We start from the raw sequence: 27,903 nt of genomic DNA, 5'->3' as shown, positions 1-27,903 counted from the left end.
CTTGCTCTCTGACATAACTAACTTTTACCTCCAAATCCCAATCTGCCCTCCTATAAAGGAGACACATTTTAGGATAGCCCTACCCCATTCTTTGAAACTGCTGGTCAGTTTAGGAAGTGTTGTGTGTTTTTTAATATATTTTTTTTATTGATTTCAGAGAGGAAGGGAGAGGGAGGTAGAAATATCAATGATGAGAGAGGCTCATTGGTCTGCTGCCTTCTGCACACCCGCTACTGGGGATCAAGCCCGCAACCCAGGCAAATGCCCTGACCAGGAATAGAACCGTGATCTCCTGGTTCATAGGTCAACACTCAACCACTGAGCCACACCAGCCAGCCAGGCAGTTTAGGAAGTTTCTTTATAGCAGACTTAACTTTGATTTTAAAAGTATTCTTCTGGCCCATCTGGCATGTCTCAGTGATTGAGCACTGACCTGTGAACCAGGAGGTCATGGTTCAATTCCTGGTCAGGGCACATACCCGGGTTGTGGGCTCGATCCCCAGTGGGGGACATGCAGGAGGCAGCTGATCAATGATTCTCTTTCATCATTGATGTTTCTCTCTCTCTCTCTCCCTCTCCTTCCCCGCTGAAATCAATAAAGATACATATTATTTAAAAATTAAAAGTATTCTTCTGGGTGGATTTTTAGGCCTACAATTTTAAAGTCCTCTTTCGGATGACTGGTGCCTTCAGTTCTGTAAATGTAGGTATCTGGTGTGTTAGACACGAAACTACAGGCTCTCTAAGGCCTGAAAAGCCCAAAGAAGTATTTTGGAATAAACAATGGAAATAAATTAAGTATGAGATATATTTATCTTAGCCTAAGTAGTAGGATAATATCTTGAGAAGTCTTAAGTCTTATATAGAATGGAGGAAGTTATAGGTCTGTAATATTATAAATAAGCAATAAATGAAATTTGAAACTACTTATTTGATACTAGATTCATTGGCTGAGTTTTCTCATCACTCCATTTCCAAAGGTATAGATTGATGATATAGAGGTGTACTGTGAAATTAATTCATAGCTTAAAACTAATTGATACTCCAGAGCAACATAGAAGAGGTGGGTTAATAATATTTTCTGGGAAGGCTTGCCCTGGTTTTTCCTTTGAGGAAGACTTTCTTCTACTCTCTAATTCAGGAGGGAAATACTCCTTCCCCAACCTGCCCTCTCAAGGGAGGAAATTCCAGATGGTTTAATGTACACTTAAAAATCTTGCTCTCGAGGGAATTAGGTGGCATTTGATGTTTTTTGTTTGTTTGTTTGTTTGTTTGTTGTTTGCCATTGAAATATGTCTGTTGAAATAACTACAATGAAAAAAAATGTAAAAACTAGATTTAAAATGCGACTGTACATTAAAATAACTAACAGATTTTAGTCTTTATCTGCTTTAAATTTTGATGTAAGCATTGATGACAATAAGTAGTTTGGGTTTTAAAAAGATAAGATCTTTGTTTTTACTATAGGTTAACTAAATGTTACCTTAGTCATCTCTAAGTGATTGCTGGGCATTCAATATAATGTTTGCTAAGCAAGCATGCCTGCCATCTGGTTACTGAAACTGTATTTTTGCTGCTTCATAGATACACATGGCCCAGTAGCACTGAGCTGTAGGAAGCTGATATCAGCCTGTGGATCAATTCCAAAGCAATTTGAGAGTTCAAGCCATTCATTTGTTTGCAACACCAAGCAAGTATTCTCCACATAAGAAAACAAAGAGTCTAACTTATCTGTCTCTTTTTTCCCCTGGTATCTTTAAAAATGCCTATCATGGTAGGGTGCACATGGATTTACAATATTAAGCCAACTTTAGGGACCATGAAGAAAAATGGAAAATAGTCTGTGTACTGTGTGTGCCACATCCTTTCGTTCTGGTGCCAGTGGCACTATTCCTGGTCTGCAAAGTGCACACAGAAGAAATAGCTGGATCACATGGCAAAGTCCAAATGTGCCTTTGGTAGTGGGGGGGGGAGAGAGTTTCCCAAACCCACCTTTTCACAAGGCCACAGGCAAGCACCCCCCCACCACCACCACCCCACTACCCAAACCAAAGGCACAATTACTAGCACTGAGTACAGTGCCTGGGATAGTAGGGGCTCAATAAATGTTACTAAATACTATCACCAGGGAAATCTGCAAATAGAAGTATAGATGACTGCTAAAAGAGTGCCTCTCTTAGTTTCTGTAGCCATTGTACTATATGCATTAGATGTATGCCTAACAACTTGTCTGGGCTTTCTTAACCTTTATGCTATTGACATTACGGCTAATAGTTCTTTATTGGGAATGGGAGAGGTGCTGTCATGTGCACAGTAGGAAATTTAGCAGCATCCTGGATTTCACCTACTAGATGCCAGTAGTGTCCCTCTCCGCAGCAAAAATGTCTCCAGACACTGCCAAGTGTCCCCTGAGAAGGGGGATGGTGGCAAAATCACCCCTAAGTTAACCACTTATTTAATCTGTGTTTATGACATGTACCAAAATTAGAAATTTCATACTTCCTCTCTGCTCTTTTTTATAAATCAATATTTCTGAAGGTATTTTATTCTCTTAATCTGCTTTCACCCAATTTTCTCTGAAATTTTTCATATATCTGGAGATATATTAGGTACATCCATATAAGTTTAAAAGATCTGTTTCCCCCTTAGGAGAACGGAAATATGAAACAAAGAGAAATCACCCTATATAGAAAAGGGACTAATAGCTAAGGAGGCTGTTTTGCAGAATAAAATTGAGATGGTCTTGGGCCCAGGATAGACCCAAGACCCTGAATTGGTTGATGTATCTGTGAGTATGGAAATAACTTTTGTACCATTAAAAACAAAATCAAAACTACCTTCGTTTGTTTGCCATGCACTCTTGTAATCTTAACAATAAAACTCCACTGTTATACAACATATCCTTCTGACAGATTTTTTTTTTCCTCCCTTGGCTTTATTTTTATTTACTTCCTATTTATGTTAACAGTTTCAGGAAGATACCAGCATGGGCTCCAGGAACAGGCTGTCTCAGTAACTCCTGCCCACTTAGAAGCACAGTAAGTAGTCCTTCTAACTGACTAAATTATTAGCCTTTCAAACCTCTTCAGCAGAATGATGATATTGAAAAAAGAAAAAGAAAAATTAAAGTCTTAGAATTCCAACTTAAACCCAGTCAGTGGGCAACCTGCTTGAAAATGACTACACATCCATGTCTAAGGGCGAGAAATAATTTATGACAAATAAAGCTCATGAAAAATTCTAATTTCATTCATGTTGCTACAAGTATGCCTTCATACTTTTAAAAAAATGTGGGCTGGTAACATTTTTCTACCTTATGTACAGTGTAGGCTTACACGTGTGCCCTTACCTCTCCTCCAGTGCACGGGAAGGGACTGGAGTACCTAGAAGTGCACATGGCTCCCTTCTTGACAACATCATCGTCCAGCCCGAAAGTAGCCGAGCAGTTAGTTGCAAAGTACTTGTAAGGCTTCCATGTCTTCCCAAAGTCCTGGGACCGGTCCAGCACCATGGCTGCCGGCCTGGGGGACTTGAACACCATAATTAGGTGAGTGAAGTAGAATTCGGCTTCCAGGTCTAACTGGATCTTTTCTCTGTGCACATCCTCAGCAGACTGCCACCACGTGCGAGGAAACTTGAAGGACGAGTCTGCCATGGCAGCTGGCAGGTGAGCCAGGTGAGGCTGAGCAGCATTGCATTTGTCACATTTGGGCTGCCGACAAGTCAGATCAGTGTTCTCGCTATAGAAGCAGTACAGTTCAGTGGCGTTCTGACCACAGGTGGTGTCTGCCCAGAGTTTTCTCCCTAGAGCCAAATTTCCCATCTGAGGGTTACAGGCTTTCTCACAGCGGGAACTCATTCCAGCTACTCCACTCAGCCCTGGGGAAGGGAAAGCATATGTTATTCAAGACAGACCCATCTGGAAAGCTCTTCTGTCCACCTAGTCCATCTTCAACAGTCAAGTTATCCCTAAAGAGCTTGAGACTTTCAGTAAAGAGGAAATCCTACCAAATTTGAGCATGAATACCACTCTGTAGTTATACCTCATTTGTGTATGCAAGTGTGTGAGTGTGCATTTCATGCTCAGGTGCAAAATTCACATGAAGGAAAATAAAATCACTTTAGGGAAAGGGCAAAAGGAAGGAAAGTGGGAACACCGGGATAAAGATAACAGGCCTAACCCTTTTCAAGTACTTTGCTTTCTAAACATTCTCTATATTTGAAATATACTTATTTGTTTTTGATATCATGACTTAAATAATACCCCAAACAATAATGTGTTTAAGGTCATCCAACTTAGTCTTTTAAGTATAATTTCAGTCATTAGCATTATCTAACATATTTATGAGAATGCATTAAGGAGGAAATGTTGAATCTATTACATTTTTAAAGCAAAAATATGAAGGGACAGCCCTAACCAGTTTGGCTCAGTGGATAGAGTGTCGGCCTGCAGACTGAAAGATCCCAGGTTTGATTCTGGTCAAGGGCATGTACCTTGGTTGCAGGCACATCCCCAGTAGGTGGTGTGCAGGAGGCAGCTGATCAATGTTTCCAATGTTTCTCTATCCCTCTCCCTTCCTCTCTGTAAAAAATCAATTATATATATATATATATATATATGACACCTCTTTTAAAAAAATATGAAAGGATGAATTCGCTAGGAAAAGCAATGTGAAATATTTAATCAATAGACAATGGGATCACATTTGGGAGGCAAAGCTAGAAACTATGGGCACTCAGATGTGCAATAGCTATTTTTAATATTAAGTAAATATAACCAAGAAAAAAGCCCTCTAAACTGCCAAATGGCAGAGAAGCTTATTTGACATGCTCTCTGCCTCTTGAGTACTAGGACAGGTTATATAGTAGTTACCTGTTTGCTTAACAGGAGAATGCTTACAGACTGGCTGCCACCAATAGCACCTTTAAACATTATCTGTGAACTGAAGCACCTTCTTAAAGAAACATGCAATTCCAGCCAAACAAAGATCCAACAGACTTTAATGTTTCAAAATTACTTAAAATGATAAGCATTATCCACTTATTAACATCCCGACTATATATTATAATCCTTTAATTTGGGTTTCTTGTTTTAATTATGAATACTGTAAGTAAGATCATCTATTTTAAACATTAAAACAGACAGGGAAAGAAAGAAGAGGAAGTGAAACCCCAAATTCTGGCTAATTGAACGTTTGTGCTTCTGAAGAGGGAGCACCTCGGAACTGTTATCACAGCACTGTTGAAATGACAGCTTAGATTAAAACAGAGTATTTCACACACGGAGGATCAACAGCCCCGCATGGCCTTTGCAACCAAAAGAAAGGGATTCCTGAGGCATATTCTTTACACGTCACATCCAAGTGTGCATCATGCCTGGACTCTGGTTAGCTGGGACAACAGTTGCTTGTGGCCAGGATCACCCAAACACACAATGTGCTATGACTCACCTGTAAAGCATTTCAGGGAAAATCATATACTGCCTGTACAAGTATTTTTGACTTTAAACACTTGGCTTGTGATATTTATTTACAATCTCTTGATTGCTTGCATGTTTTTGCTGTAACATGGTTTGGAAAGGGACAGGTTTATTAAAGTTCACTCTGTGGTTAGGGGAGCATGGATAAGTCCATACAGGGGGTGCATAAATAGGAAGAAATAAAGTAAAATCTCGGACCTTTAAGGCTCCTTGGGTAAAGTACTGGATAATTTTCAATGCACCTAAACTAACAAGAAGTCCGGAAAAGATAGAAGCCAGATAAATAGTGGGTGGACAAGACACTTGGAAATCATTGCCAAGAAAGTGACCAGTCAAGTATGGCGAGGATGCTCCTATGAGTCTGGCTGGTTTGGGATGCAGATTCTAGAATCCAGAGCCTGGCTTTTACTGCGAGCCAGCATCTCGGGGCGGAGTGCAGGAAGCCAAAGGGAAGGGGAAAACGATGCTCGCTAGCCACCAGTCGGTCCCTCCAGCCCACACTCTCCGTTCTGGAGCAAGCGAGATGTGTTTGAGAGCCCGGACAGCTGACGAGTCCCTCACTTTCTTTCCCTCTAACACACTGAGCTACACTTATGCCTCATTGGAAACCAGGCGACCCTCAAGAGGGAGGGATTGGAGCAGAAGGAGCTCCCAAACTTAGAAAGGGCGAGCTAGGAACGGGTGGCCAAGAGTAGCCCAAGAAAGCCGGGATGGGAGTGGGAGGGAGAGCGCATCTGACGACGCCCCTGCCGGTCTTCCCGTTTCCCAGACAGGGAGCAGACCCGCCTCCGACCTCCCGCGGAGCCTCGGCCAGGGTACCAACTCCCCAGGCGCGGTCAGCCCGCTCCTTGCAACCCAGAGCGATCACCACTCACCGTCCCAACCCGGGTCTCACTCCGTTCCAGCCATCGCCCCGGCGAGAGGGCACTCACCTCGCCCCGGTGTCCCTACCTGGCTCCCGAGTACCCCGCAGGAGGTCGGACACGAAGGCATCTCTCCCGACGAGAGAGCAGCCCTGGCCCACGCGCGCCCAGGGTCGCCGGGCCACCCCTCCCCATCATTCCTCAGGCCATGAAGTGCCGGGGGATGGCGAGCTTGGTCCTTTGTTCCCTCACAAAGTGGAAAGGCAGTTTTTCACTAACCCAAACCCAGAAAGAAACCAAGGTCATGTATCTCCGGCAGGGCGCACCCACGATATCGGGTTATCCAAGGGCATGTGTAGTGCAGTTGCAAAAAAAATAAAAAATAAAAAAAAATCAATACTATTTTAAACTGCGGGGACCGGGGAAAGGAGGCGGAACATGGCCACTCATTTCATCCTCGGGAGCTGAGCTCGGCGCTCCCGAAGCGCACTCCCCTGCACCCCGAGTCCTGAGCGGAGTACCTAAGAGCGAGGGAAGAGGGGTGGGGGGCCAGGCGCGTCACCACCCACCTGCGGCCACCGCGGAGCAGCCCCAGAGCAGCAGCAGCCGCGCGCAGCTCCCCATGTCCGGGAGGAGCCGGGGAGACCGGGTGCGGGATGAAGCGCCAACAGTCCTCCGCAGGAACCCGGGCTCTTTATTTCTTCCTTCTCCCGGGGTGCCAGGCGGGATCAGCGGTCGCCGGCGACCGGGAGCTGCGGGCCGGGGTCGCGCCGGGAGGCGGGGTGACCCTTGCACACTGGCCTGGAGGGGCCCGCGCACCTCGGGGGCGGTGGGAGCTCCGGACCATAGCCGGCCGGGCCGCGCTGCCCGGCTGAGCGGTCCCGCGGATCCTCCGCCGCTAGCCCGGGCTCGGCGCTCGCAGCAGCTGCCGCTGAACTTTGCGAGACCTTTCACTTCCCGGCCTCTGCCACCGCCGTCGTCTCCCGGGCGTCCTCCTCCGCTTTTACCACCTCCTCCGGCTGCGGCGTCTCGGTCCAGTCCTTCTCCACCGGCAGTTCCATGGGATGCATTTTTATTGCACCGACACCGCGGCGCTCCGGTGCCAGCCCTCCTCCCCTCGCACCTCCACCCCTTCCTCCTCCCGCCCGCCCCCCCCCCCCCCCCCCCCCGCGCTCGCTTGACAGCCGGGTGGTGCAGCCCGCGCGGCCCGGTCGCCACCGCCGTCTGCCCCGGGAGGGATCCCTTCGTGCAACCAGCCACCCTCCTTGCCTCGCTGCCAGCTTGTCCCGCCCGCCTCAGCCCCCACGCGCGCTCCTCATCTCGGCCCCCCGCTTCCCTCGTGTCCCTCCCGGCGCTTGCCCTTCATCTCCCTGCGTGACCCCCCTGATGCCCTCCAGCACCCACAGGCCTCCTCTGGGAAGCAATCTCCCACCTTCTCCCGGAACATTCCAGAGAGCAGTTGACTCTCTTGATCAGGTCAGGGCATGCCAAGGGGCTTAAAAAACCGCGAAACAGGCTAGCGCCTACTTCCCACATCCCCAGGCAAAACAAGCCCTCCCTCTCTTCCCGCATCCCCGCCGCCCCTTCTCTGGGAGTCTGAGGACCCGGCAAAGGACTCCCCACCCCCCACCCCCAGCCCAGCCAGGGTCACGGGCGTCCGAGAGCGCACGAACTGCTAAGTGGCGTTCCCTGCTTCTCTGACGCTTTGGGGGGCGGGGAGGACGTCTCGGCTGAACAATCAATACTTACTTTATGCTAGGTGTATCCATTTTGATGTAAAAGGTATTCCCTAATTCAGACTCAAGATACTTAAAAGGGTCACAGGACTACCTCTGGGCCGTTTAAGAATATCGTTGTCTAGAGACAGGGGCATAACAAAGAGCGCGTCCTTGGTCCTTCCAAGCACTTTCACCCTATAGAGTGCGTTGTGCTATGAAACAATAACGATGTGGAATGTTATGGGGAACATTTTAGTAGCAACCACAAGTAACTAATTGTGGATAGAATTGCTCAAGGCTGCTGTTTATGGGAGGAGAATAAATAGCACTTGAGTCTACAACTTTTGCAAGTTCTATGAAAACATTGTTCTGTGTACCGTACACTTCTGGGGAAATTGACAAAGTTAAGTAGAAAGCAATTTTATTGCAGTGTTCATTTTGTGCCTTTGAATATATTCCAGAGAATTAACTACTTTACAGATACCATTCAGTTCTGTGTGTTACTGATGAGGACAATTCAGAGCTTTGGGGCACATGTAGATATTATTTATGACTCAGCCGGGACTATATGAGAAGATACCTCCCAGGAGGATCTGGGGTGAGATCAGCATCACCCATTTGGGAGATTTTAATATAATCTTATGGACAACACTGGAAAGTGGCAAACATTATGAGACAGCAATTCGTACAACACTTTAGAACATAAAACCTTTGAGTTTTCAAATATTGGCAATGTTGGGCTTTCTTCATCTTTTATAAATATGCTCCCAATGAAGCTACTAAAACACCTCTCCAAATTATTCTTTTTACCAAATAAATGATAGGAAATTATTACAGTCAAAAGCTCTTAGCACCAATATTACCTAATATCCAAAGCAAATTTTTTTTAAAAAAGAAAGTGCACACTTATTAATTTGTGAATTAATAATATATAGTAGTATATTAAAGCAAAACACTCTACCTCTCACTGCAGGTTTCAAAAGCATTTACTATCTGCATCAATCCTGCCTTGATAATACAAGGGTGGGCAAAAGTAGGTTTACAGTTATTCATATGGAAAAAGACATGCAGGTTATGATTAAGGGTATGAAATAAGAAGACAATACAAATAAATAATACAATAATAATAATACAAGAATAACCTGTTTCATGTAATCACAACTGCAAACCTACATTTGCCCACTCCTCTGTATGCCACCTGATAACACTATAACTGGTTCTTGTTTCCTTTAACAAGACAGTAAGTTCCTTAATAATAAGCCAGTCTTTTACACTTAGTCTAAACAAAACATTGTTTTTCTTATAGTCTTCATTGTTATTAATGGAGAACACCTGCTGGGTATATAATAAGTTTTCATTAAATGTTTTTGACTGCATTATGTTAAAATTATTGCTGAATGCTAAGAACAGGGATTAAGAAAAAAACAGTGAAATCAGAATGATGCTCCATATTCTAAACTAATCTGTACCTTTACAACAATACTTTATATATAAAACATTATATATATAAGTGATTAATTAGCATTCTAACCAATTTCTAATTAATTTTATTTGGTTAGGTAGTCTAATTTAGTTCTAAATTCAAATTTAATTCTAACTTAGGTAAATTTTCTTTTAATTTTGAAAGAGCTATCTAGGAAAGTTTTACCTACATAAGAAAAACTTTACTCAATGCCTATTATTGTGTTTTTGAAAATTTCAGTAATTTATGAATTAGTAGGAAGCTTAGCATACCTATGGAAGTTCAATATCAAGTTTCTAGAATGTTGCATAATTATCAAATTAACCTAGAATACTCCTGAGAACTTGGAAGAAAGCTAAAAGGGCCTTTAAGAACTAAAATAGATGGTAAAATGTTGATGTAGCAAAAATCTTATTCATAGGAGAGCTCTTTAGGACTTCACTTAAATTATTCTTACAATGTTAATAAGTTTGGTTATGCTGTTTTCCTAGGCCACAACATATCTATATAGATAAAAGCCAAAGTGACTGTTACAACCAAACAACTGGAATGACTGGAATGACCAGTCAACCAGTCACTATGATGCACACTGACCACCAGGAGGCAGATGCTCAATGCAGGAGCTACCCTCTGGTGGTCAGTGCGCTCCCACAGGCAACCTCCCGCAGCTAGCCAACCTCCCCCAGACCCTCCCTTTGGCCCCTACCCTCAGCTGGCCAACCTCCCACTAACCCTCCCCGCACTGGTCAACCTCCTGCGGCCCCAATCGACCTGATCACCAGCCAGGCCAAGGGACCCCACTCGTGCATGAATTCGTGCACCGGGCCTAGTTAGAAATAACAAATTAGAATGGAGTGGGATGTCATTAAAACAAGGAATGAGTTGAAATAACCTAGTATTAAGGAGAATGGGAGAACTATAAAAAATAGTCATAAGGACAAAAAAAAACAAAACAAAAACAAAACCCCACAGCAGTCTGAGGCCTTTTAGTGCAGAGGCAAAGCACAAAAGGCTGTAAAGGTATCACTCTATTATAACTTGGTCCACTGTGTGAGGCTCCTAATGGATCATAGGATATTCAGCATCAGAAGGGATGTTAGGGATCCTTGAGCCCAACGTCTTACCCTATCAGGAACTCTCTGCACAAAATCTCTGTCCAGTGATCATGCTGTTTCTGTTCTAGAAATTTCAGTAAATGAAAGCCTCAAAAGCAGCCCTATTCATTTTGGTACTGTTCTTATTCAACTGTGACATCTCTCTTCTTAAAATTCTACCTTTGTTTACAGTTTAGTTGTTTGCAACTACACAGAATAGGTACAATTTCTTTCTTAACAGGTATTCAAAGATAGTTTTAAAAATTAAATTTATTGGGGTGGCATTGGTTAATAACATTATGTAAGTTTTATGTGTACAGTTCTGTAATATGTCATCTGTATATTGTATTGTGTGATTGCCATCCAAAGTCTAGTCTCCCTTTACTCTCTTCATTCCTCTCCCTAACCCCTGCCCCTCTGGTAACCACCCTTCTGTTGTCTGTGTTTTTGAGTTTGTTTTGTTTATTCATTTGTTACTTTCTGTTTTATATCCCACACTAGATGCCCAGTGCACAAAATTTGTGCACTGGGCAGGGGTGTCCCTCAGCCCAGCCTGCACCCTCTCCAATCTGGGACCCCTCAGAGGATGTCTAAAACTGGCAGTCAGACATCCCTCTTACAATCCAGGACTGCTGGCTCCCAACCGCTTGCCTGCCTGCCTGATTGCCCCTAACCACTTCTGCCTGCCAGCCTAATCGCCCCCTAACCACTCCCCTGCCAGCCTGATCTACGCCTAACTGCTCCCCTGCTGGCCCAATTGCCGCCAACTGCCCTCCCCTGCAGGCCTAGTCCCCCCGCAACTGCCCTCCCTCCCCTGCTGACCTGATCACCCACAACTGCCTTCCCCTGCCAGCCATCTTGTTACACATGGGGGCAGCCATCTTTGACCACAGGGGGCGACAATCTTGTGAGAGGGTGTGATGGTCAATTTGCATGTTACCTCTTTATTATATAGGATATGGGAGAAATCATATGGTTCCTGTCCTTTTCCATCTGACATTTCACTTAGCTAGATATTCTCAGAAAAAGTTGTCACAAATGGCAACTTTTTACCCTTTTTTGTGGATAAGTAATATTCCATTGTAGGTATATATCTTCTACTTTTAAATATATTTTTATTGATTTTAGAGAGGAAGGGAGAGGGAGAGAGAGATAGAAACAGCAATGATGAGAGAGAATCATTGATCAGCTGCCTCCTGCACACCCTCTTCAGAGGATCAAGCCTGCAACCCAGACATGTGCCCTTGACCAGAATTAAACCGGGGACCCTTCAGTCTGCAGGCTGAGGCAATATCCACTGAGAAAAACCAGCTAGGGCTACATAGTATATCTTCTTTATCCCATTTCCAATGAAGGACACTGAAGTTGTTTCCATGTCTTGGTTACCATGTATAATGCTGTATGTTTTTAAAAATTTGAGGTCAAGTTTTTTGTTGTTAGTTTTTTAATTCTCACTGAGGATAAGTTTTTATTGATTTTATTTTATTTTATTATTTATTTATTTTTTGAACTGTCTTTTCCTGAAATGTTGCAGATCGGTTACAGCAAACAGAACAGCGACCATCAAGGAAAACTGTCACTCTGGGCTCCTTTTTGACTGCAGCAGCTACGTGGAAGCAGCTGCAGCTTCTATAAGGGCCACAGTTTATATTGATTTTAGAGAGAGAGGAAGGAATATGGGGAGAGAGAGAGAGAGAAACATCAATGTGAAAAGAAGCATTGATCAGTTGCCTCCTATATGGGCTCCAACTGGGAATCAAACCTGCAACCTAGGAATGTGCCCTGACTAGGAATCAAAACCACAGCCTTTTGGCGTATGGGACAATGCTCCAACCAACTGTGCCACCCAGCCAGGGCTGAAGTCCTGCTCCTCTTAATTAGTCTCTTTTCCAAGTGTTTATTTAATCATCCATATGGCATGATTTCCAAACCTTTCACCATCTTAATCATCTCTTTCAGATATACTACAGTTTGTCAATGTTGCTTTTATACTGTGCATCTGGAATACTCAACTTCATATTTGACTGGCTCCATGTAGAATAAAACAGGAATATTAGTTCCCTTAAGTCTAGGACTTCTATTGCTGTAGCCGTAAAATGCACTGGCAGCTTTGTGATGAAGCAAACAAAAATCCCCTTTTAACATGTTGATGTCTTAATGATCATTAATAAAAGACAAAATATACTTTGTTGAACCAGAAGAAAAGAGTTCTATAAAATTCATTTCAGGTAGTAAGCATTCAACAAATATAAAATTAAAGAAGAAAAATCAACAAAATCAAAGTGTAAAGATTTTTTTTTTAAAAAAATGGTTAAATTTAAAAAAGAAATTGTTAGTCCTGAATGGGATAAGAATCAATTTTTTGGAGAACAACAACCAAAAAAATCACTTTTGTAGAAAATTTGACTCTTCAACAATAGTGTATACACAAAGTATTACTATACATTTCCAAGAAAAGGAAGGACTTTGAAATAGTGTTTTTTAATATATGTAGTATCTCTCTTCCATGGAACTATAAACTATCTCATTTATCCTCACAGCATCAATGTATGGGAAGGGACAGAATTAGTTGTACTCATTTAAAGAGGAAGAAAATTATGTGAAAGATGTAAGTGCCAAACTTATATCATCCAATAAGTTTACATTGGAGACAGGACATGGGTTTCCAGATTAAAAACAACAACAACAAAACCATTGCTTATCCATCAATTTCCCATGAATACAATCATCTCTCTTTGAACTAGAAGACTATTGGGAGAAAATGAAACAGAGATTTGTTTCTTTTGAAATAATCCTATATATTGTTTTCTATCTGGTTTATGTCCTTCAAATGCCCTTTAGAAGCATCGTGGGAATTTCCTTAAGCTTTAACTTAAGTCTTCTGCCACTGGCACTGTTTCTTATTTCATGTGCTTCCTGGCTACAGCTGCTCGTTCCTAGGGAGTCAGAGCTTTTGAAAATACGTGTGCTCTTCCAGAAAGGTAAGCAGTAGTTTTCTTTAAAAAAAAAAAAAATTGCACACATGCTCTCTCATGTTTAGATTAATTATATGGAAACTAGAAAGTTCAAAAAAACAAGATGATTCTGTGGTTATTACAGAGATAGCTACTCTGGACAGCACTGTATTGGCACAAGTTTTAAACACCTCTAAATAGCTCTTAGCTAAAACTTTCTATATATATTGCTATTTTTGACATGTAAGAAAAGATGCTTGGAGTCAAATTACCACTTCTTTAAAATATAGGGCAATAGATAAACAATTACCAGAGGCCTCATGAGGATGAAAGAACAGTAAGCAATATGGGTGATTCCTTTTATTTACTTACTAGAGGCCTGGTGCATGAAATTTGTGCACAGAGGCAGGGTCCCTCACCCCAGCCTGCACCCTCTCCAATCTGGGACCCCTCGGGGGATGTCCAACTGCCCTCTTGCAATCTGGGACGGCTGGCTCCTAACTGCTCACCTGCCTGCCTGCCTGATCACCCCTAACCACTCTGCCTGCCTGATGCCCTTAACTGCTCCCCTGCCTGCCTGATGCCCCTAACTGCTCTCCCCTGCCAGCCTGTTTGCCCCTAGCTGCCTCTGCCTTGGCTTTGTCCGGAAGGACATCTGGAAGACGTCCAGTCTATCCGATCTTACCCTTTTATTAGTATAGATACCTTTTATTAGTAGCATAGTGTTTAGAATCCTGGCTCTGCCACCTACTAACTATGTGTGTCTGTGGGCAAATTGTTTAACCTCTTGGTACAGCCATTGTCTCATCTGCCATATAGGAATAATAATAGTACCTAATTAGTAATGTTATTATGAATATTAAATAGTTAACATTTATGAAGTGGTAGAAAAGAGAAGACAAACAGGAAGCACTTTAAGTTTTGTTAAATACATAAAATAGCAAAATAAAAATCTGTCATATACATACAATCTCTTTTGACCTGCCCTGGGATATTTTGTATGTGTAATGTTTGCTAATTTTAATTTTTTTTTAAATTTTTATTTCTTTTAAAATTATAGTTGACATACAATATTATATTAGTTTCATGTATAAGACATACTGATACATTTACATACCTTATGGAGTCTAACATGTATATACTATGATAAGTGTATATATATATGTTTATGTATAAGTATGTATATACTTATATATGCTATAAGTCTAGTAATCATCTGCCACTGTAAAAATTATTATGATATTATTGACTATATCCTCATCATTTATTTTATAGCTGGAAGTTTATACCTCTTAATCCCCTTCATTTTTTTCGCCAATCCCCCATTCTCCTCCCCTTTGGCATCAGCAGTTTGTTCTCTGTATCTATGAGTCTATTTATGTTTTGTTTTGTTTATTTGTTTTGATTTTATATTCCATATGTAAGTAAAATCATCTTTGTCTGCCCTGGAATTTCATCTCCAGTTATATGTAGATATTTAATAGATAGATGCTAAATCATTATCCTGGCTTAATTTTAAGTGCTGCTGTATATCTATAAAAGGCACTACACAGCAGATGAAAGTATGAAGCAGCACAACGAATCTTCTCTAGCTAGAGGGAGAGGGGAATTGTCACTGATGGATCCGCTATCATCCAAGAGGCACAATATTGAGTACTTTGTAATTCTCACAACTCTTTAACGTTAGGTTGTCATCTGAGCCATGGTCACACAGCTAAGTGAATGGATGAGTCATGATTTGAACTCTGCTGTCCTTTAAGTGGAATAGTCTTCCCATTTCCTCTTTACAGAGAGGTGGCATAGCAAGGCAGTTAAAGGAAGCATTCAAAACTCCACTGCCAATTTTCTCATGGATAAAAATACTCCTGGAATGTTGTCCAGCTTCACAATCGCAGTGTAACCCATGGAGCCATGGGTTTAACCACCACCTACCTCACTTACCTCCAAACCTCACTTGGGAAATTCAGGACTGTATATCCAATTGTCAACTGTATATCCAATTTGAAAGCTTCAAATTCAAAACATTATCTTTCTTTCCTAACACATTCCTCCTCCTCTATCTTCTATCCTGCAGAACGTAACTACTGTCCATCTACTGGATCAATACAAAGAGAGCAGCGTTTTCCAAACTTCTGCAAAAACACTCCCGTTTAGTGAGATATACTGTCTTCTGAGGGAAAAGAGTTCTGTATTCAAACAGCCTTAAGACTAGGTTAAATAGGATTTCTCAGATCTTAACTATGCTAAGTTCATTACAAATCTCTAAGAAATGGACATAACTTTGTATTAAATAGGGTTGCATTCCATTGCAGGAACCCAACTCGGTAGGTTAATCAAATGAGATTGATTTCTTCACATGATAGGAAGTTGGGAGGTATAGTCCAGTACATCTGCAGCCTCTCAGTGATGGCATCATGACTTCTGTGGTTTTCTTCCTCACAGTCACAAGATGCCTGCTCCACCTCCAGGGTTTGTGTCCCCATTCTAGGCAAGAGAAACGGAAAAAGAGAGACAGAAAGAGGATAAATGCCAGCTAAGTCTTAACAAGCTTTTCCAGCTGCCTCACCCACATGCTTCAATCTAATGATCCAGAACTGGTTACATAGCCACTCCAGACCATGAGGAAGCCTGAGGAGGTGATTATTTTAACTGGGCATATTGCTGCTCTTTAATAATCAGGATTCTATTAGAAAGAAAAGGGAGGTTAATGTTTAGAAACTAACTGTGTACGTCATCAAAAGTTAGCAATTTCACCAATGTATCTGGCCCAAGCGCATTCTGCTAACATATTCTGCTGTTTCCTGTCATGACGGATGGAAGTCATTCTGCTTGGCTTGGCACCCAAACCTTCTGTGATATACTAGTTCCCTCCACAGGCTCTCCAGCTCCACCCACAGTCTCTGAGACCTGCAGTCTCTGAGATGTGTAACAGCGCTTCATGCCTCTTGCTTCTGCACACTCTCTCCCTTTGCCTCCTCTTCTCTCCTCCTCCCAGCTAACTCTGGCAGGTACTTGGAAATTTAGCTCAGACAATCACTGCTATGACACCTTTCTTTCTTACTCACTCTTCTACCAACAGGGTTAGTTCTCCTCTATCCTCCCATGGATTACTTCATTGTCTTCAATTATAGTTGCTTTCTTATGTATTGAGTGAGGGGAAAAACAATAAGCAAAATTATGTTTATGCTTTAATTATAACTATGGGAAACATACATTTGAAAAAATGCATGGACTATATGAAATATTAAAGGTGATTGTTTTTCTGCCTTCTAAACATTCAGCAATACTATATAATTATTATGATTACATTTTTATTTATGTATTTATTTTTACATTTTTATTTTTAAAATAAAACAACTTATGGTAGAATATGATAAAGCAGTACCTGAAGTAAGTGATTAGCGACAGGTAGAACACTGTGGCTCAGGAGGTTAAAAATGCTACATGGGCCCAGCCAGCATGGCTCAGTGGTTGAGCTTCGACCTATGAACCACGAGGTCACAGTTCGATTCCTGGTCAGGGCACATGCTCCGGTTTTGGGCTCCATCCCCAGTGTGGGGCGTGCAGGAGGCAGCCGGTCAATACTTCTCTCTCATCATTGATATTTCTATCTCTCTCTCCCTCTCCCTTTCTCTCTGAAATCAATAAAAGTAAATATTTTTTTTTTAAATGCTACATGGAGGATGTAGACTTAGCTGGACCCTAACAATTGGATTGGTGTGAAGGGATGTGGTGGCCAGTGTGGGTGAGCCTTACTGGTAATGGTCACATGAGTGCTCAGCTGTGAGCACACAAAGTGCCTCTGGAAGAGTGAATTTGTGGGACCAAGGGGAAATGGAGAGTAAAAAGTAGATTAGGGTCAAAAAGTTAAAGCCTCTGGTGAGTATGCCTGATTTGTGTTGGGCAATTACATGATTACAGCCATCATTATCTAGAAATAGCATAAGATAGATTAAAAAGAGAGGATTTAGAAGGAGGGTTAAGAGTTATTCTATAAGATCTGGGTCTAAACCAAGGTGACAATAGGAAAATGGAAACAGAGAGAGGGATTGAAGAAAACCAACAAACAAATAAATAAGGAATTGACAGAACTTTATAACTGATCATGGGAATTGACAGAAAATAGGAAGAAGTTAGGAATTACTTGGCAGCTCTGAATCTGGTTAGTTGAAAGAAATAATTTCTTTTTTAATGAATAGGAAAATCAGGAAATTTAGTTGGTTTGTGAGGTGGGTTGATAGGAGGTGGCCAATTCCATTTTGAACAGGTTGGTCAGAGGGAATGAAAGGCCAGCAATAGGAATGGAAGGTCTAGCAGACAGTTAACCTGGGTTTAGAGCTTAGCAGAGCAGTCAGGCCTCCAGAGACAGGTTTAAGAATCACTTACACAAAGTACGGTTGAAATAATAAGCAGAAATGAAATCTCCAAGAGAAGTGAATGATTTTAAGAACATTTATCATCAATGTTATAACTTTACCTAATTTGTAATAATCATGATAAAACATTTTTATTATGCATAGGAAAGGCAGAGGAAAAGGCTTTGAAGTTATTTAAACCAACCTCCTTTTCTGACATAAGAAAACTGAGGTTCACTGAGATTATACATTTGAAACCTATTATCCCATAGGCCCCGGTCTGTTCAAGATTCTATAGCTAGTTAGTTTAGTGACTGAGTTGGGATTGAACCTTCTCTGTGCCTAGTAAGACTCTCAGGTCAGCAATTGAGAGCGCTGGGGTTCTACTAAATTGTTTAGCTCTTTAGCTTAAAATCAAAGAAATTATACTCCAAAAATTATAAGACCAATTTTTAAAAGCCCATATTCTTCTTATAAAGCAGCAATTTGATTAAAAAAAACCACTTTTGCTATAAGTTGGATTTCAAGATAAATAATATAGGACAATATTTGAGCTGCTAATTAAGCTAGATATGCTTCTAGTTTGATGTTACCTATAGGTCTTAATTCACTGGATGTTATCTAATCCTAAATTTGTGCTGCAATTTCAAACACAAGCACTTTTCCAAACATCTTTATTTCAAATCTCACAAGATTTCAATGCAATTTAGAGTGCAAATCTCTGGCACAATTTTCTTTAACCCTAAATTCAGTATAATGGAGCTCATTGTAGAAGAGAGATTCAGTTACCAGGAACATCAAAAGAACCTCATTAAGCAATGTCCAACCATAACACTATTATCAGAGCTCAAGATTACAGTTTCAGAGTATTAATACATTTTGAAAACTATAAATGAATGATAAAAGAAATTGGAAGGCCATAGCCATGCAAGATTACAACCAAAATAAGTTCATTTATGTTCCTGAAAAATTCAAAATAATACCTCCAATGTTCTACCTTAAACCTTCTCTACTTATAAATGCTATTTACTCACAGAAATATTCCCTACTAAACGTGAGGAATAAAAACCTTAAAGCCAAAGTTAATACAAAAGTGAATACAAAGAAGTCTAGGCACTTTTTGGTAAAGTCTAAGCCCTTTTTTATGCATGCAATAAGTTTCTTTAACATAACTGTAGAAGATTCCTCGTCATAAAGGAATAGTACACCATTACCCCACTCTCGCCCCTCCTTCAGGAATGTTTGAATGAATGCAAGGTTTATTGTAAACTGAGAAGAAGGAATCTCCTTTAAAAATGATGAATTATTGTTAGAATAAATGATACTCCTTATGGACAAAACTCTCTTTGGTTATGAAAACATATAGAACTATATTAACACTTTTAAAGAAATATTAAAATGTATATTAAGAAGAATTCTGAAGCATTAAGAGATTTTTCAACCTACTAATGACCCTATAGGAAGTTTACTCCGTGGAATTATCATATTCTCTGACTTCCCACCCAGCCAATAGGGGAAAAGAGGAGGTACAGGTTACTATTTCTTACTCTGAAAAGAAAAACAAAAACCCAAAACCTACAGACTTGAGATACGTTAATAGCTAAAGGCCATAGCTTTGAATTCTTTTCTCAGTCTCACTGGTGTGGTCCCGGATACGGCACTTTTAAATACACAGAGAGTCAAACACACTTGGTTTCCTAGTATCCCCACCACCTCTTTTTGGCACTATATAAAAGGATATTTAATTGCCCCTTTACAAGACAAAATATTCTGTAATCAGTAAACAAATATCTTGAATATGTATATAATCCAAAGGGTAAGTAAATAGAGTCCTAAATTGAAATAAAAACTTCGCTATGCAGAACTGAATGAATTATCCTAATGTGTTTACTCTTGATAAGATTCTTTTCTAACATACTCATTTAATGCTATAAATTTCTCTCTAAGCAAATTAATCTTGTTGTATCTATCCCACAAATTTTGTTAAGTTGTACTTTTATTTTTCTTTAATTCAGAGTATTTTTAAATTCCTCTTGAGATTTTCTCTTTGGTACATGCATTATTCAGATGTATGTTGTTTACATCCACATATTTGGGGAAATAAGAGCTATTTCTGTTATTTATTTTTAGTTTTATTTATTATGGTCTGAGAGCATACCTCTTATAATTCCTATTCTTTTAAACATATTAAGATATGTTTTATGGCCCAGAATATGGTCTGTCTTGGTGTATATTTCATGTGAGTTTGAGAAGAATGTGTAATCCTCTATTGTTGGGTGAGTAATCTATAAATGTCCACTCGAGCAAATTGAATGATCTGTTCAAGTCACCTATCAGTATATCCTTACTGTTTTCATTCTTTTCAAACTATATTCACTTTTAGCAACTAGTGAAAAAAAACAATGAACAGAAAAGTATATAAAAACTAAATAATGCTTAAAGCTTATATTATAGGAAACAGACTTCCATGCATGCTTTCCAGTAAGTTTTTAGTTTTTGTCTAGTACCCCTTTCTAACAATGAGGAGGATGTTTGAGAGGAAAAGCTGGGTGAGAAGGTGAGCCAGAAACACAGAAGAAAATGTTGGAAGGAAACACTAATCACGTCACTAGTCTGAGATGTTTCCATTTTCTGAATGATGCTTTCATGCCTATTGTGGAAAAAAAGAAGACAAGATTATTGAATGGGGATTTAATCTTTATCTGTCTTGAAAATTCATAATTTTTAATGAAAAAAATAACTTTTTAAAAAATATATATACTTTTATTGATTTCAGAGAGGAAGGGAGAGGGAGAAAGAGATAGAAACATCAATGATGAGAAAGCATCATTGATTGGCTGTCTCCTGCACGCCCCACACTGGGGATCAAGCCCACAACCCAACATGTGCCCTGACTGGGAATTGAATGGTGACCTCCTGGCTCATAGGTTGATATTCAACCACTGAGCCACGCTGGCCAGGCAATAATATAACTCTTAAAAAGAGCATATATATTCTTGTGTGTTGAACTGACCCTGTAAAACACCACAAACGCACAGTTATAGAGTTGGAAAGGTAACTGTACTACGGAAAGTTTAGCTGATTAATAGAGTTACAGTTTCAAGCGCTGCTTCAAAGTAATCAGACTACTTGGAAAATCTTTTCCATAACAAATTTGTTCTTGCTTTATTTATTATTTTTTGTGTTCTTCCTTTAAAATGCAAATCCTGAGTTAATCTTACAAGCAAACATTGACTGCATACTTACATCAAGTCAGCTGTTGTATTTTAGTTATAACAATGCAAAAACGTGAAGCATAGGTTTACTTTTTAACTCCAGCCCTGTTCAAAGATCACTTATTGGCCTCCAAAGGAACAGGTGGCATGTCTGTTACAGTTTAACAAGAGGCCTTTGGGTGAGGTATAGTCATTCCGATACCTCTGGATGCTTTGGATGCTCTCATGTGTGGCAGGGTGCACTTGCTAAACCATTCTCCTCTCTAGATCTGCAAAACTAGCGTCTGTATCTCAGGCACTGGGCAGGTATTCCAGGCCTTCCTTCTGAGTCATAGATGAAAAATGTCATCTTGCAGCTGAGACAGCAATTCCTTTGCCAAGAAATCACATTCTTAATTTCCTAATATTGACATAAATATTCCAGTTTTGGGTAAATAAGATAGCTTTTCTAATTGTAGTGTATATCTGAGTATTCATCCTTTGATAACAGAATTTACAGAGATTGTTTTTTCTATCACAGGGATCATTTATTATCCTAGGCTTCCTAAAGAATTCCAGATTCACGTCAAATACCAGGAGCTCCATTCTATTCCACTACTCACACCTACTGCACTGGGTTGAGTTGGATCATTTATCATTGATTTTAGGAGTATTTACATCATTAGGGAATTGAATTTACATTTTTTATGAACATGGTATAACTCTCCATTTAATTTTTTATTTTTTTAAATATATTTTTATTGATTTCAGAGAGGAAGGGAGAGGGAGAGAGAGATAGAAACATCAATGATGAGAGAGAATCACTGATCGGCTGCCTCCTGCATGCCCGCCACTGGGGATCAAGCCGGCAACCTGGGTATGTCCCCTTGACTGCAATCAATCGAACCTGGACCCTTCAGTCTGCAGGCCGATGCTCTGTCCACTGAGCCAAACCAGCCAGGCCTTTTAAAAAGTATTTTATAAGTTTTATTTTCTTCATAAAAACCTTGCCAATATTTTATTAGACTTATTCCTAGACACTATTTTTGGTTATTTTTTTTAAGTGGCATCTTTTAAAAAATATTTCTAAGTCTTTGTTGGTATACTGAAATGCAATTGATTTTTTTGTATAGTGATGTTATGTCTAACAACCTTACTAAATTCTTGTTTTAATAATTTGTAGCTTTGATTTTTTTTCCTGCATAAACAACCACATCATATGCATATACATACAGTTTGTTTCTTCTTTTTTAATTCTTATAACTTTTATTTGTTTCTCTCTGCCAAGTACACCAGCTAGAACATTTAGTACCGTTTGGATGACTGGTGATTTATTTTGTGATGTAAACAAAGTGTTTAAAAAGATTTTTTTTTTTTTTACCCAGCACTAAGTGTGTTGTATTATTTGAGCAATCTGAACTACTGCTAGACTCATTCTATCTTTAATCATTTCCCATTGCTTTACCTTTTCCACTAGTTGAATTGCTCTTTATACACTAAGTCTATGTTTTAAGTTCATGTTTTTTCATTTCCGATGATGTATTTTTGTGAAATTTACTATTGATTATGAAATCAATTCCCTACAGAGAAATTGTGTTTCCCTTTTCATTCAGATTATTTCTTAATACTCATGGTTTCCAGAAAAAAAATTAAAAAATAAATTACTTTCAAAAGCCATGAGATCACTATGGGTCTACCTAACACTCCAACGAAGTGTTCTTTATTTCTTCCTACAATGTTTCCAATACTTCCAAAACACAGGTTGCTTTTTTTGTGCACAACATCACTCTCTGTTTTTGTGAGTACCAGGTATTAGAATTGTGTGGTACATAATTTGCTTGCCTATGTATTTCACTTTTCTGTCTAATTAGGACTCTGAGGTCACTCTCAAGCAAGTAGTGATAATTTCCAAGTATCTGACTCCAAAAATAGCCCTAAGAGTGTTTCCAAAAGACTCTTTGGCTGAAAGCAGAAAAATATTATGTGGAGATTATATATATATATATATATATATATATATATATATATATATATATATATATATATATGTATATATATATATATATATATATACACACACACACTAAAGGCCTAGTGCACAAAAATTTGTGCACTCGGGGAGGTCTCTCAGCCTGGCCTGTGCCCTCTTGCAGTCTGGGACTCCTTGGGGGATGACCACCTGCTGGCTTAGGCCCACTCCCTGGGATGGGCCTAAGCTGGCAGTCAGACATCCCTCTGGCAGCCGAAGAGCCTTCGGGAGATGTCCACTTACCAGCAAGGAGCAGGCCTAAGCTGCAGTTAGACATCCTTAGTGCTGCTGAGGAGGCGGGAGAGGCTCTCACCACCACCGCTGTACTAGTAGCCGTCAGCCTGGCTTGTGGCTGAGCAGAATTCCCCCTGTGGGAGCACACTGATCACCAGGGGGCAGCTCCTGCATTGAGCATCTGCCCCCTGGTGGTCAGTGTGTGTCATAGTGACCAGTCATTCCCAGTTGTTCTGCTGTTAGGGTTAATTTGCATATTACTCTTTTATTATATAGGAGTGCCTGGCCAACCTGGGTGAGGGGCTGATGGCTGTTTGCAGGCTGGCCACAGCCCCTTCAAGGTGGGGGTTCCCCCTGGGGTTCCTGGCCAGCCTGGGTGAGGGGCTGATGGCTGTTTGCAAGCTGGCCACAGCCCCTTCAGTGTGGGGGTCCTGCTGGGGTGCCTGGCCATCCTGGGTGAGGGGCTGAGGGCCGTTTGCAGGCTGGCCATGGCCCCCAGCCACCCAAGCTCCCAGTGGAGGCTTGCTGGAAGCAGGTATCTAGGATTTATTTAGCTTCTATAATTGAAACTTTGTTGCCTTTTGCGGAGGCCACAGCCAGTTCAGGGCACATGGGAAGCTTGGCTTCCTCCATCGCCTGGGCAACCAAGCCTCCTGCTTGCTCCAGCTACGTGGCTGTCGGCCACCATCTTGGTTGGTTTAATTTGCATATAGTTGTTCTGATTGGCTGGTGGGCGTGGCTTAGGGTGTAGTGAAGGTATGGTCAATTAGCATCTTTGTCTTTTACTAGTGTAGATAAGTCTAAGTGACCGACTGTTTGACCATTCGACCAGTAGCTATAATGCACACTGACCACTAGGGGGCAGATACTCAATGCACAGGCATGGAAACATGGAACAGACTAATGAATCTCAGAGGGAAGGGAGGATGGGGGAGAGCGGGAAGAGATTAACCAAAGATCTTATATGCATACTAAAGGCCTGTTGCATGGATTCATGCACCAGTGGGGTCCCACAGCCTGGCCTGCGGGAATTGGGCCAAAACCAGCAGTCTGACACCTCCCAAGGCTAAGGGACCCCACTGGTGCATGAATCCGTGCACCGGGTTTCTAGTCCTATATAATAAAAACCTAATATGCTAAGTGTCTGACCATTCGACTGTTCAACCAGTCGCTATGATACACACTGACCACCAGGGGGCAGACACTCCGACCAGTAGGTTAGCTTGCTGCGGGGGTCTGGCCGATCAGGACTGGGCGAGACAGGACAGACATGCCCTGGAGTCCTCCCATGGTCCCTCCCCAGCCCTGATCATGCATCAGTGAGGTCCCTCGGCCTGGCCTGCACCCTCTCACAACCTGGGACCCCTCGGGGGATGTTGGAGAGCCAGTTTCAGCCCGATCCCCATAGGCCAGGCTGAGGGACCTCACCAGTGCATGAATCCATGCACCTGGCCTCTAGTATACATATAAAAGCCTAAGCAACCTTCTGACCATTCAACCATCCGACTGGTAGCTATGATGCATAATGACCCCCAGGGGGCAGACGTTCAACACAGAAGCTGACGAGCTGCAGTGACTTAGTAGCTGTGGTTCTTGGGTGCCGCACCCAGAACCAGAGAGGAGAGAGCCCGATTCTGGGGTGCGTCACCCAAGAACCGCCCTCCCGCAATCTGGGACCCCTTGTGGGATGTCAGAGAGCTGGTTTTGGCCTGATCCCCGCAGGCCAGGCCAAAGGACCCCACCTGTGCACAAATCCATGCACTGGGTCTCTAGTGTTACTATAATATTGCTTTAGTAGGGTAATGTTCTCCTACACCAAATCTGTATCGATTCAATGTTCTTTATTTTAGTTATGTAATTAAGAACATTGTCACTTCTGTTTATATAAACACAATTAGGATGAGGTTAAAAAAATGGGTAGAGTTGGGAGGAATTCCTAGAGGAAAGAATCAGCATAAAACTAATAGTTACAACTCTCATTAGTAGTAATAATATTTGTGATGAGATAATGATAATGGCTAAGTGATAATGATAACAATGAATTCTAGTTGTTTGGCTTAGTTCCAAATTTAAGCTTTACTATGGCTTAGTTTCTGCCATAAGAAAATTATTTAGAGAGAGGATCACATAGCATAGCTGCTACTTTCTCATTAAAAAAGGTCAGTTAATGATGAATGCCAAACATATAATGACACCACATTTTCAATTGTAACTTCTCATCTCATGCCCAAGCAAGGTCAAAATTAATTTTATCTGATTGAAACCACACAGTTGTTGTTGTTGTTTGTTTGTTTGTTTGTTTGTTTGTTTTAGAAAGGCAGGTCTTTATAAACTAAATAGGGCAAAGACAATAGCCAATTCATCCCTGTAATGGCACATCTAGAGCACGGACAACGTATAAGGCATATTAGGTTTGCTGCTACTGTGAGGTGGCCAGGGACTGCAACTGTGATGAATTTATCTTTATATCACCAGTGCCCAGCACAGAGTAAGTTCTCAAAAACTATTTGTTGAAAATGGAGGAGGTGTTTGCAGCCGCCACCATACCTCCTCTAGCTCGCTGAGCTCCAGTCGAAGGAGAAGGAAGGTAAATGAGGAGGTCTCTTTGTACCGTGGCACATACAAAGCTGACTGCCTGCAAATAGACCACCGAGGAAGCAACTGACTACCAAAGCTGCTCACAAGAGTGCGCCCTCTACTGGAGGGGTGAAGCAGCCTCATCGTTACAGGCCTGGTACCTTGGCATTTTGTGAAATTAGAAGTGATCAGAAGTCCACTGAACTTCTGATTCACAAACTTCCCTTCCAGCGTCTGGTATGAGAAATTGCTCAGGAATTTACATCAGATCTGCGGGTCCAGAGGGCCACTACCGGTGCTTTTCAGAAGGCCAGTGAGGCCTGTCTGGTTGGCCTTTTTGAAGACACAAACCTGTGGACTATGCATGCCAAAGGCGTAATAATTATGCCCAACGACATCCAGATAGTACGTCACACGCGTGGAGACCAGGCTTACGGTGGGGAACATTTCATTCTTGTAAAAGAAACGTGTCTTCTTCCTATTATCCGTAGTTCCAAACATTGGATTCCCTCCCTCCATGGGGTCAAAAGATGCGTAGGCACGTGATTGCAAGTGGAAAGCGGGGTCCAGAAAGCAGGTGTTGGCAGTGTTTTCCTTTGCATTTATGTGTGAATTTGTAATATCATGCAGGGGCATAAAGCATCATGCAAGTCAAAATGTTTCAGTGAACACATTTCAGCAGTTCAACTTTATAACAATTATAAATAAACCTGTTAAATTTTTCTGGGGGAAAAAATGGAGGAAGAATGATCAGTTAAATTGCTATGTGACCTAGTTAAAAAATACCCCAATACACCAATGTCACATGTGGTTAAGGAAAATCTGTTTCTGAGTTGTTTTTGTGGGTGTGGTCCGCAGGCAGCATTGGTGACACATCACGAAATTTGGCAAACAGACTGAGAATAAGCGCTGCAAAGAGATCTCACTGTAACAGTTTGGGTGGGCCTGGTAGGCCAGTTCTCCTCCAAGCACATTTATTCTAAAAAGTTCTCATATGACTAAGAGGAAGCTGACAGAAATCAGATTTCATCTTTAAACAAATAGAAAACATCAAATATGTAATGGAAAATGTTGAGTGAGAATAAGAGGAAACATTTTTTTGATACTTTATTATAACGTCCTTCCTCTTTCATTCCCTTTCACATAGTTCTCTCCTCCCTTTGCCCTCACCCCCTTCCACCCCTACGCTGTAGGGCAGGAATGTTTTCCTATAATCCATTCAAGAGCACTGTCCTTGGAGGTTAAGTATCTTGCCCCAAATCACTTAAGAGCCAGAGCCAGGATTTGAAAAATTGGACTGCAAAGCTCCGGGCCATTAGCATTCTACTAAACTACATTATGCAATAGTTACATGGCAGGTAGAAAGCAAAATGTCTTAAAAGTCCGCCCCCTCCCCCACCCCAGTCTGTCATTAATTAGCAATTATCTTTCAACTCCACCAAAGATCTAACCTTCCTTACCATAAAAAGGCACCTAAAAGTTTCTAAGTTACCCACCCATATAAAACCAGAAAACACGAGAGATTCATAAATCTCCAGGGATAAAGAATAGAGGTGAGAGGAAACAGTGAGCATTACCTCACAATTAACCTCATTCATAAATGACAGTAATAATAACATGCATTTTAAGTTTTAATAGAATTAAGTAAGTGAAAGCACTTAGAATAATGCTTGGCATATGAGCACTTAATAAAACTAGAGCATTATTTATCTTTTTTTCTATCAGATGCAGTGAAATCTTTCTTTTGCTAATTAGTTTAAAGAAAATTTCAATATCATGATGTGTCTTCAGTTTCTGTAGCCCAAGAATATGATTTGGATTCCCTCCCTCAATGGCATGTACTGTACTCATATTTTTGAAAACTCTATACAAGTTATTTGGATATTTCCTGTTTAATTAAATATAACATATAACCAGACATTCACATTTTAACGAAAGTGAATT

General features: G+C 41.1%; 2 protein-coding genes and 1 non-coding gene across 7 annotated transcripts in view; all 3 read right to left on the bottom strand.

Annotated features, from left to right (window-relative positions):
• Window positions 1–7,490, bottom strand: part of NTN4 (netrin 4) — a 114,351-nt gene extending 106,861 nt beyond the window's left edge. For 2 of the 5 annotated variants that reach the window (XM_059681940.1, XM_059681941.1), the window contains exons 1-2: window positions 6,912–7,488; window positions 3,350–3,879 (exon numbers count right to left, since the gene is read on the bottom strand). In XM_059681940.1, the coding sequence (XP_059537923.1) occupies window positions 3,350–3,879; window positions 6,912–6,966 (585 nt within the window). In that variant the 5' untranslated portion in view covers window positions 6,967–7,488. Of the gene's footprint in view, window positions 1–3,349; window positions 3,880–6,411; window positions 6,643–6,911 lie in introns of those variants that run through there. The other 3 variants (XM_059681943.1, XM_059681942.1, XM_059681944.1) reach the window with 3 other exon arrangements.
• A 4,634-nt stretch (window positions 7,491–12,124) lies between these two features.
• Window positions 12,125–12,259, bottom strand: LOC132228976 (small nucleolar RNA SNORA16B/SNORA16A family). Its single transcript, XR_009451564.1, has one exon. It is a non-coding gene; the product is annotated as a small nucleolar RNA SNORA16B/SNORA16A family (small nucleolar RNA).
• Window positions 12,260–15,261: 3,002 nt separating this feature from the next.
• LOC132227153 (uncharacterized) overlaps window positions 15,262–27,903 on the bottom strand; it is a 39,233-nt gene continuing 26,591 nt past the window's right edge. The window contains exon 2 of the mRNA XM_059681938.1: window positions 15,262–16,054. Within this exon, the coding sequence (XP_059537921.1) occupies window positions 15,900–16,054 (155 nt within the window). The 3' untranslated portion in view covers window positions 15,262–15,899. The remainder of the gene's footprint in view (window positions 16,055–27,903) is intronic.

The sequence above is a fragment of the Myotis daubentonii genome, chromosome 2 (assembly GCF_963259705.1).
Source record: "Myotis daubentonii chromosome 2, mMyoDau2.1, whole genome shotgun sequence".
Classification (NCBI taxonomy): domain Eukaryota; kingdom Metazoa; phylum Chordata; class Mammalia; order Chiroptera; family Vespertilionidae; genus Myotis; species Myotis daubentonii.
The sequence above is the reverse complement of the archived record's forward strand: the minus strand, read 5'-3'. Positions and strand labels throughout refer to the sequence as shown.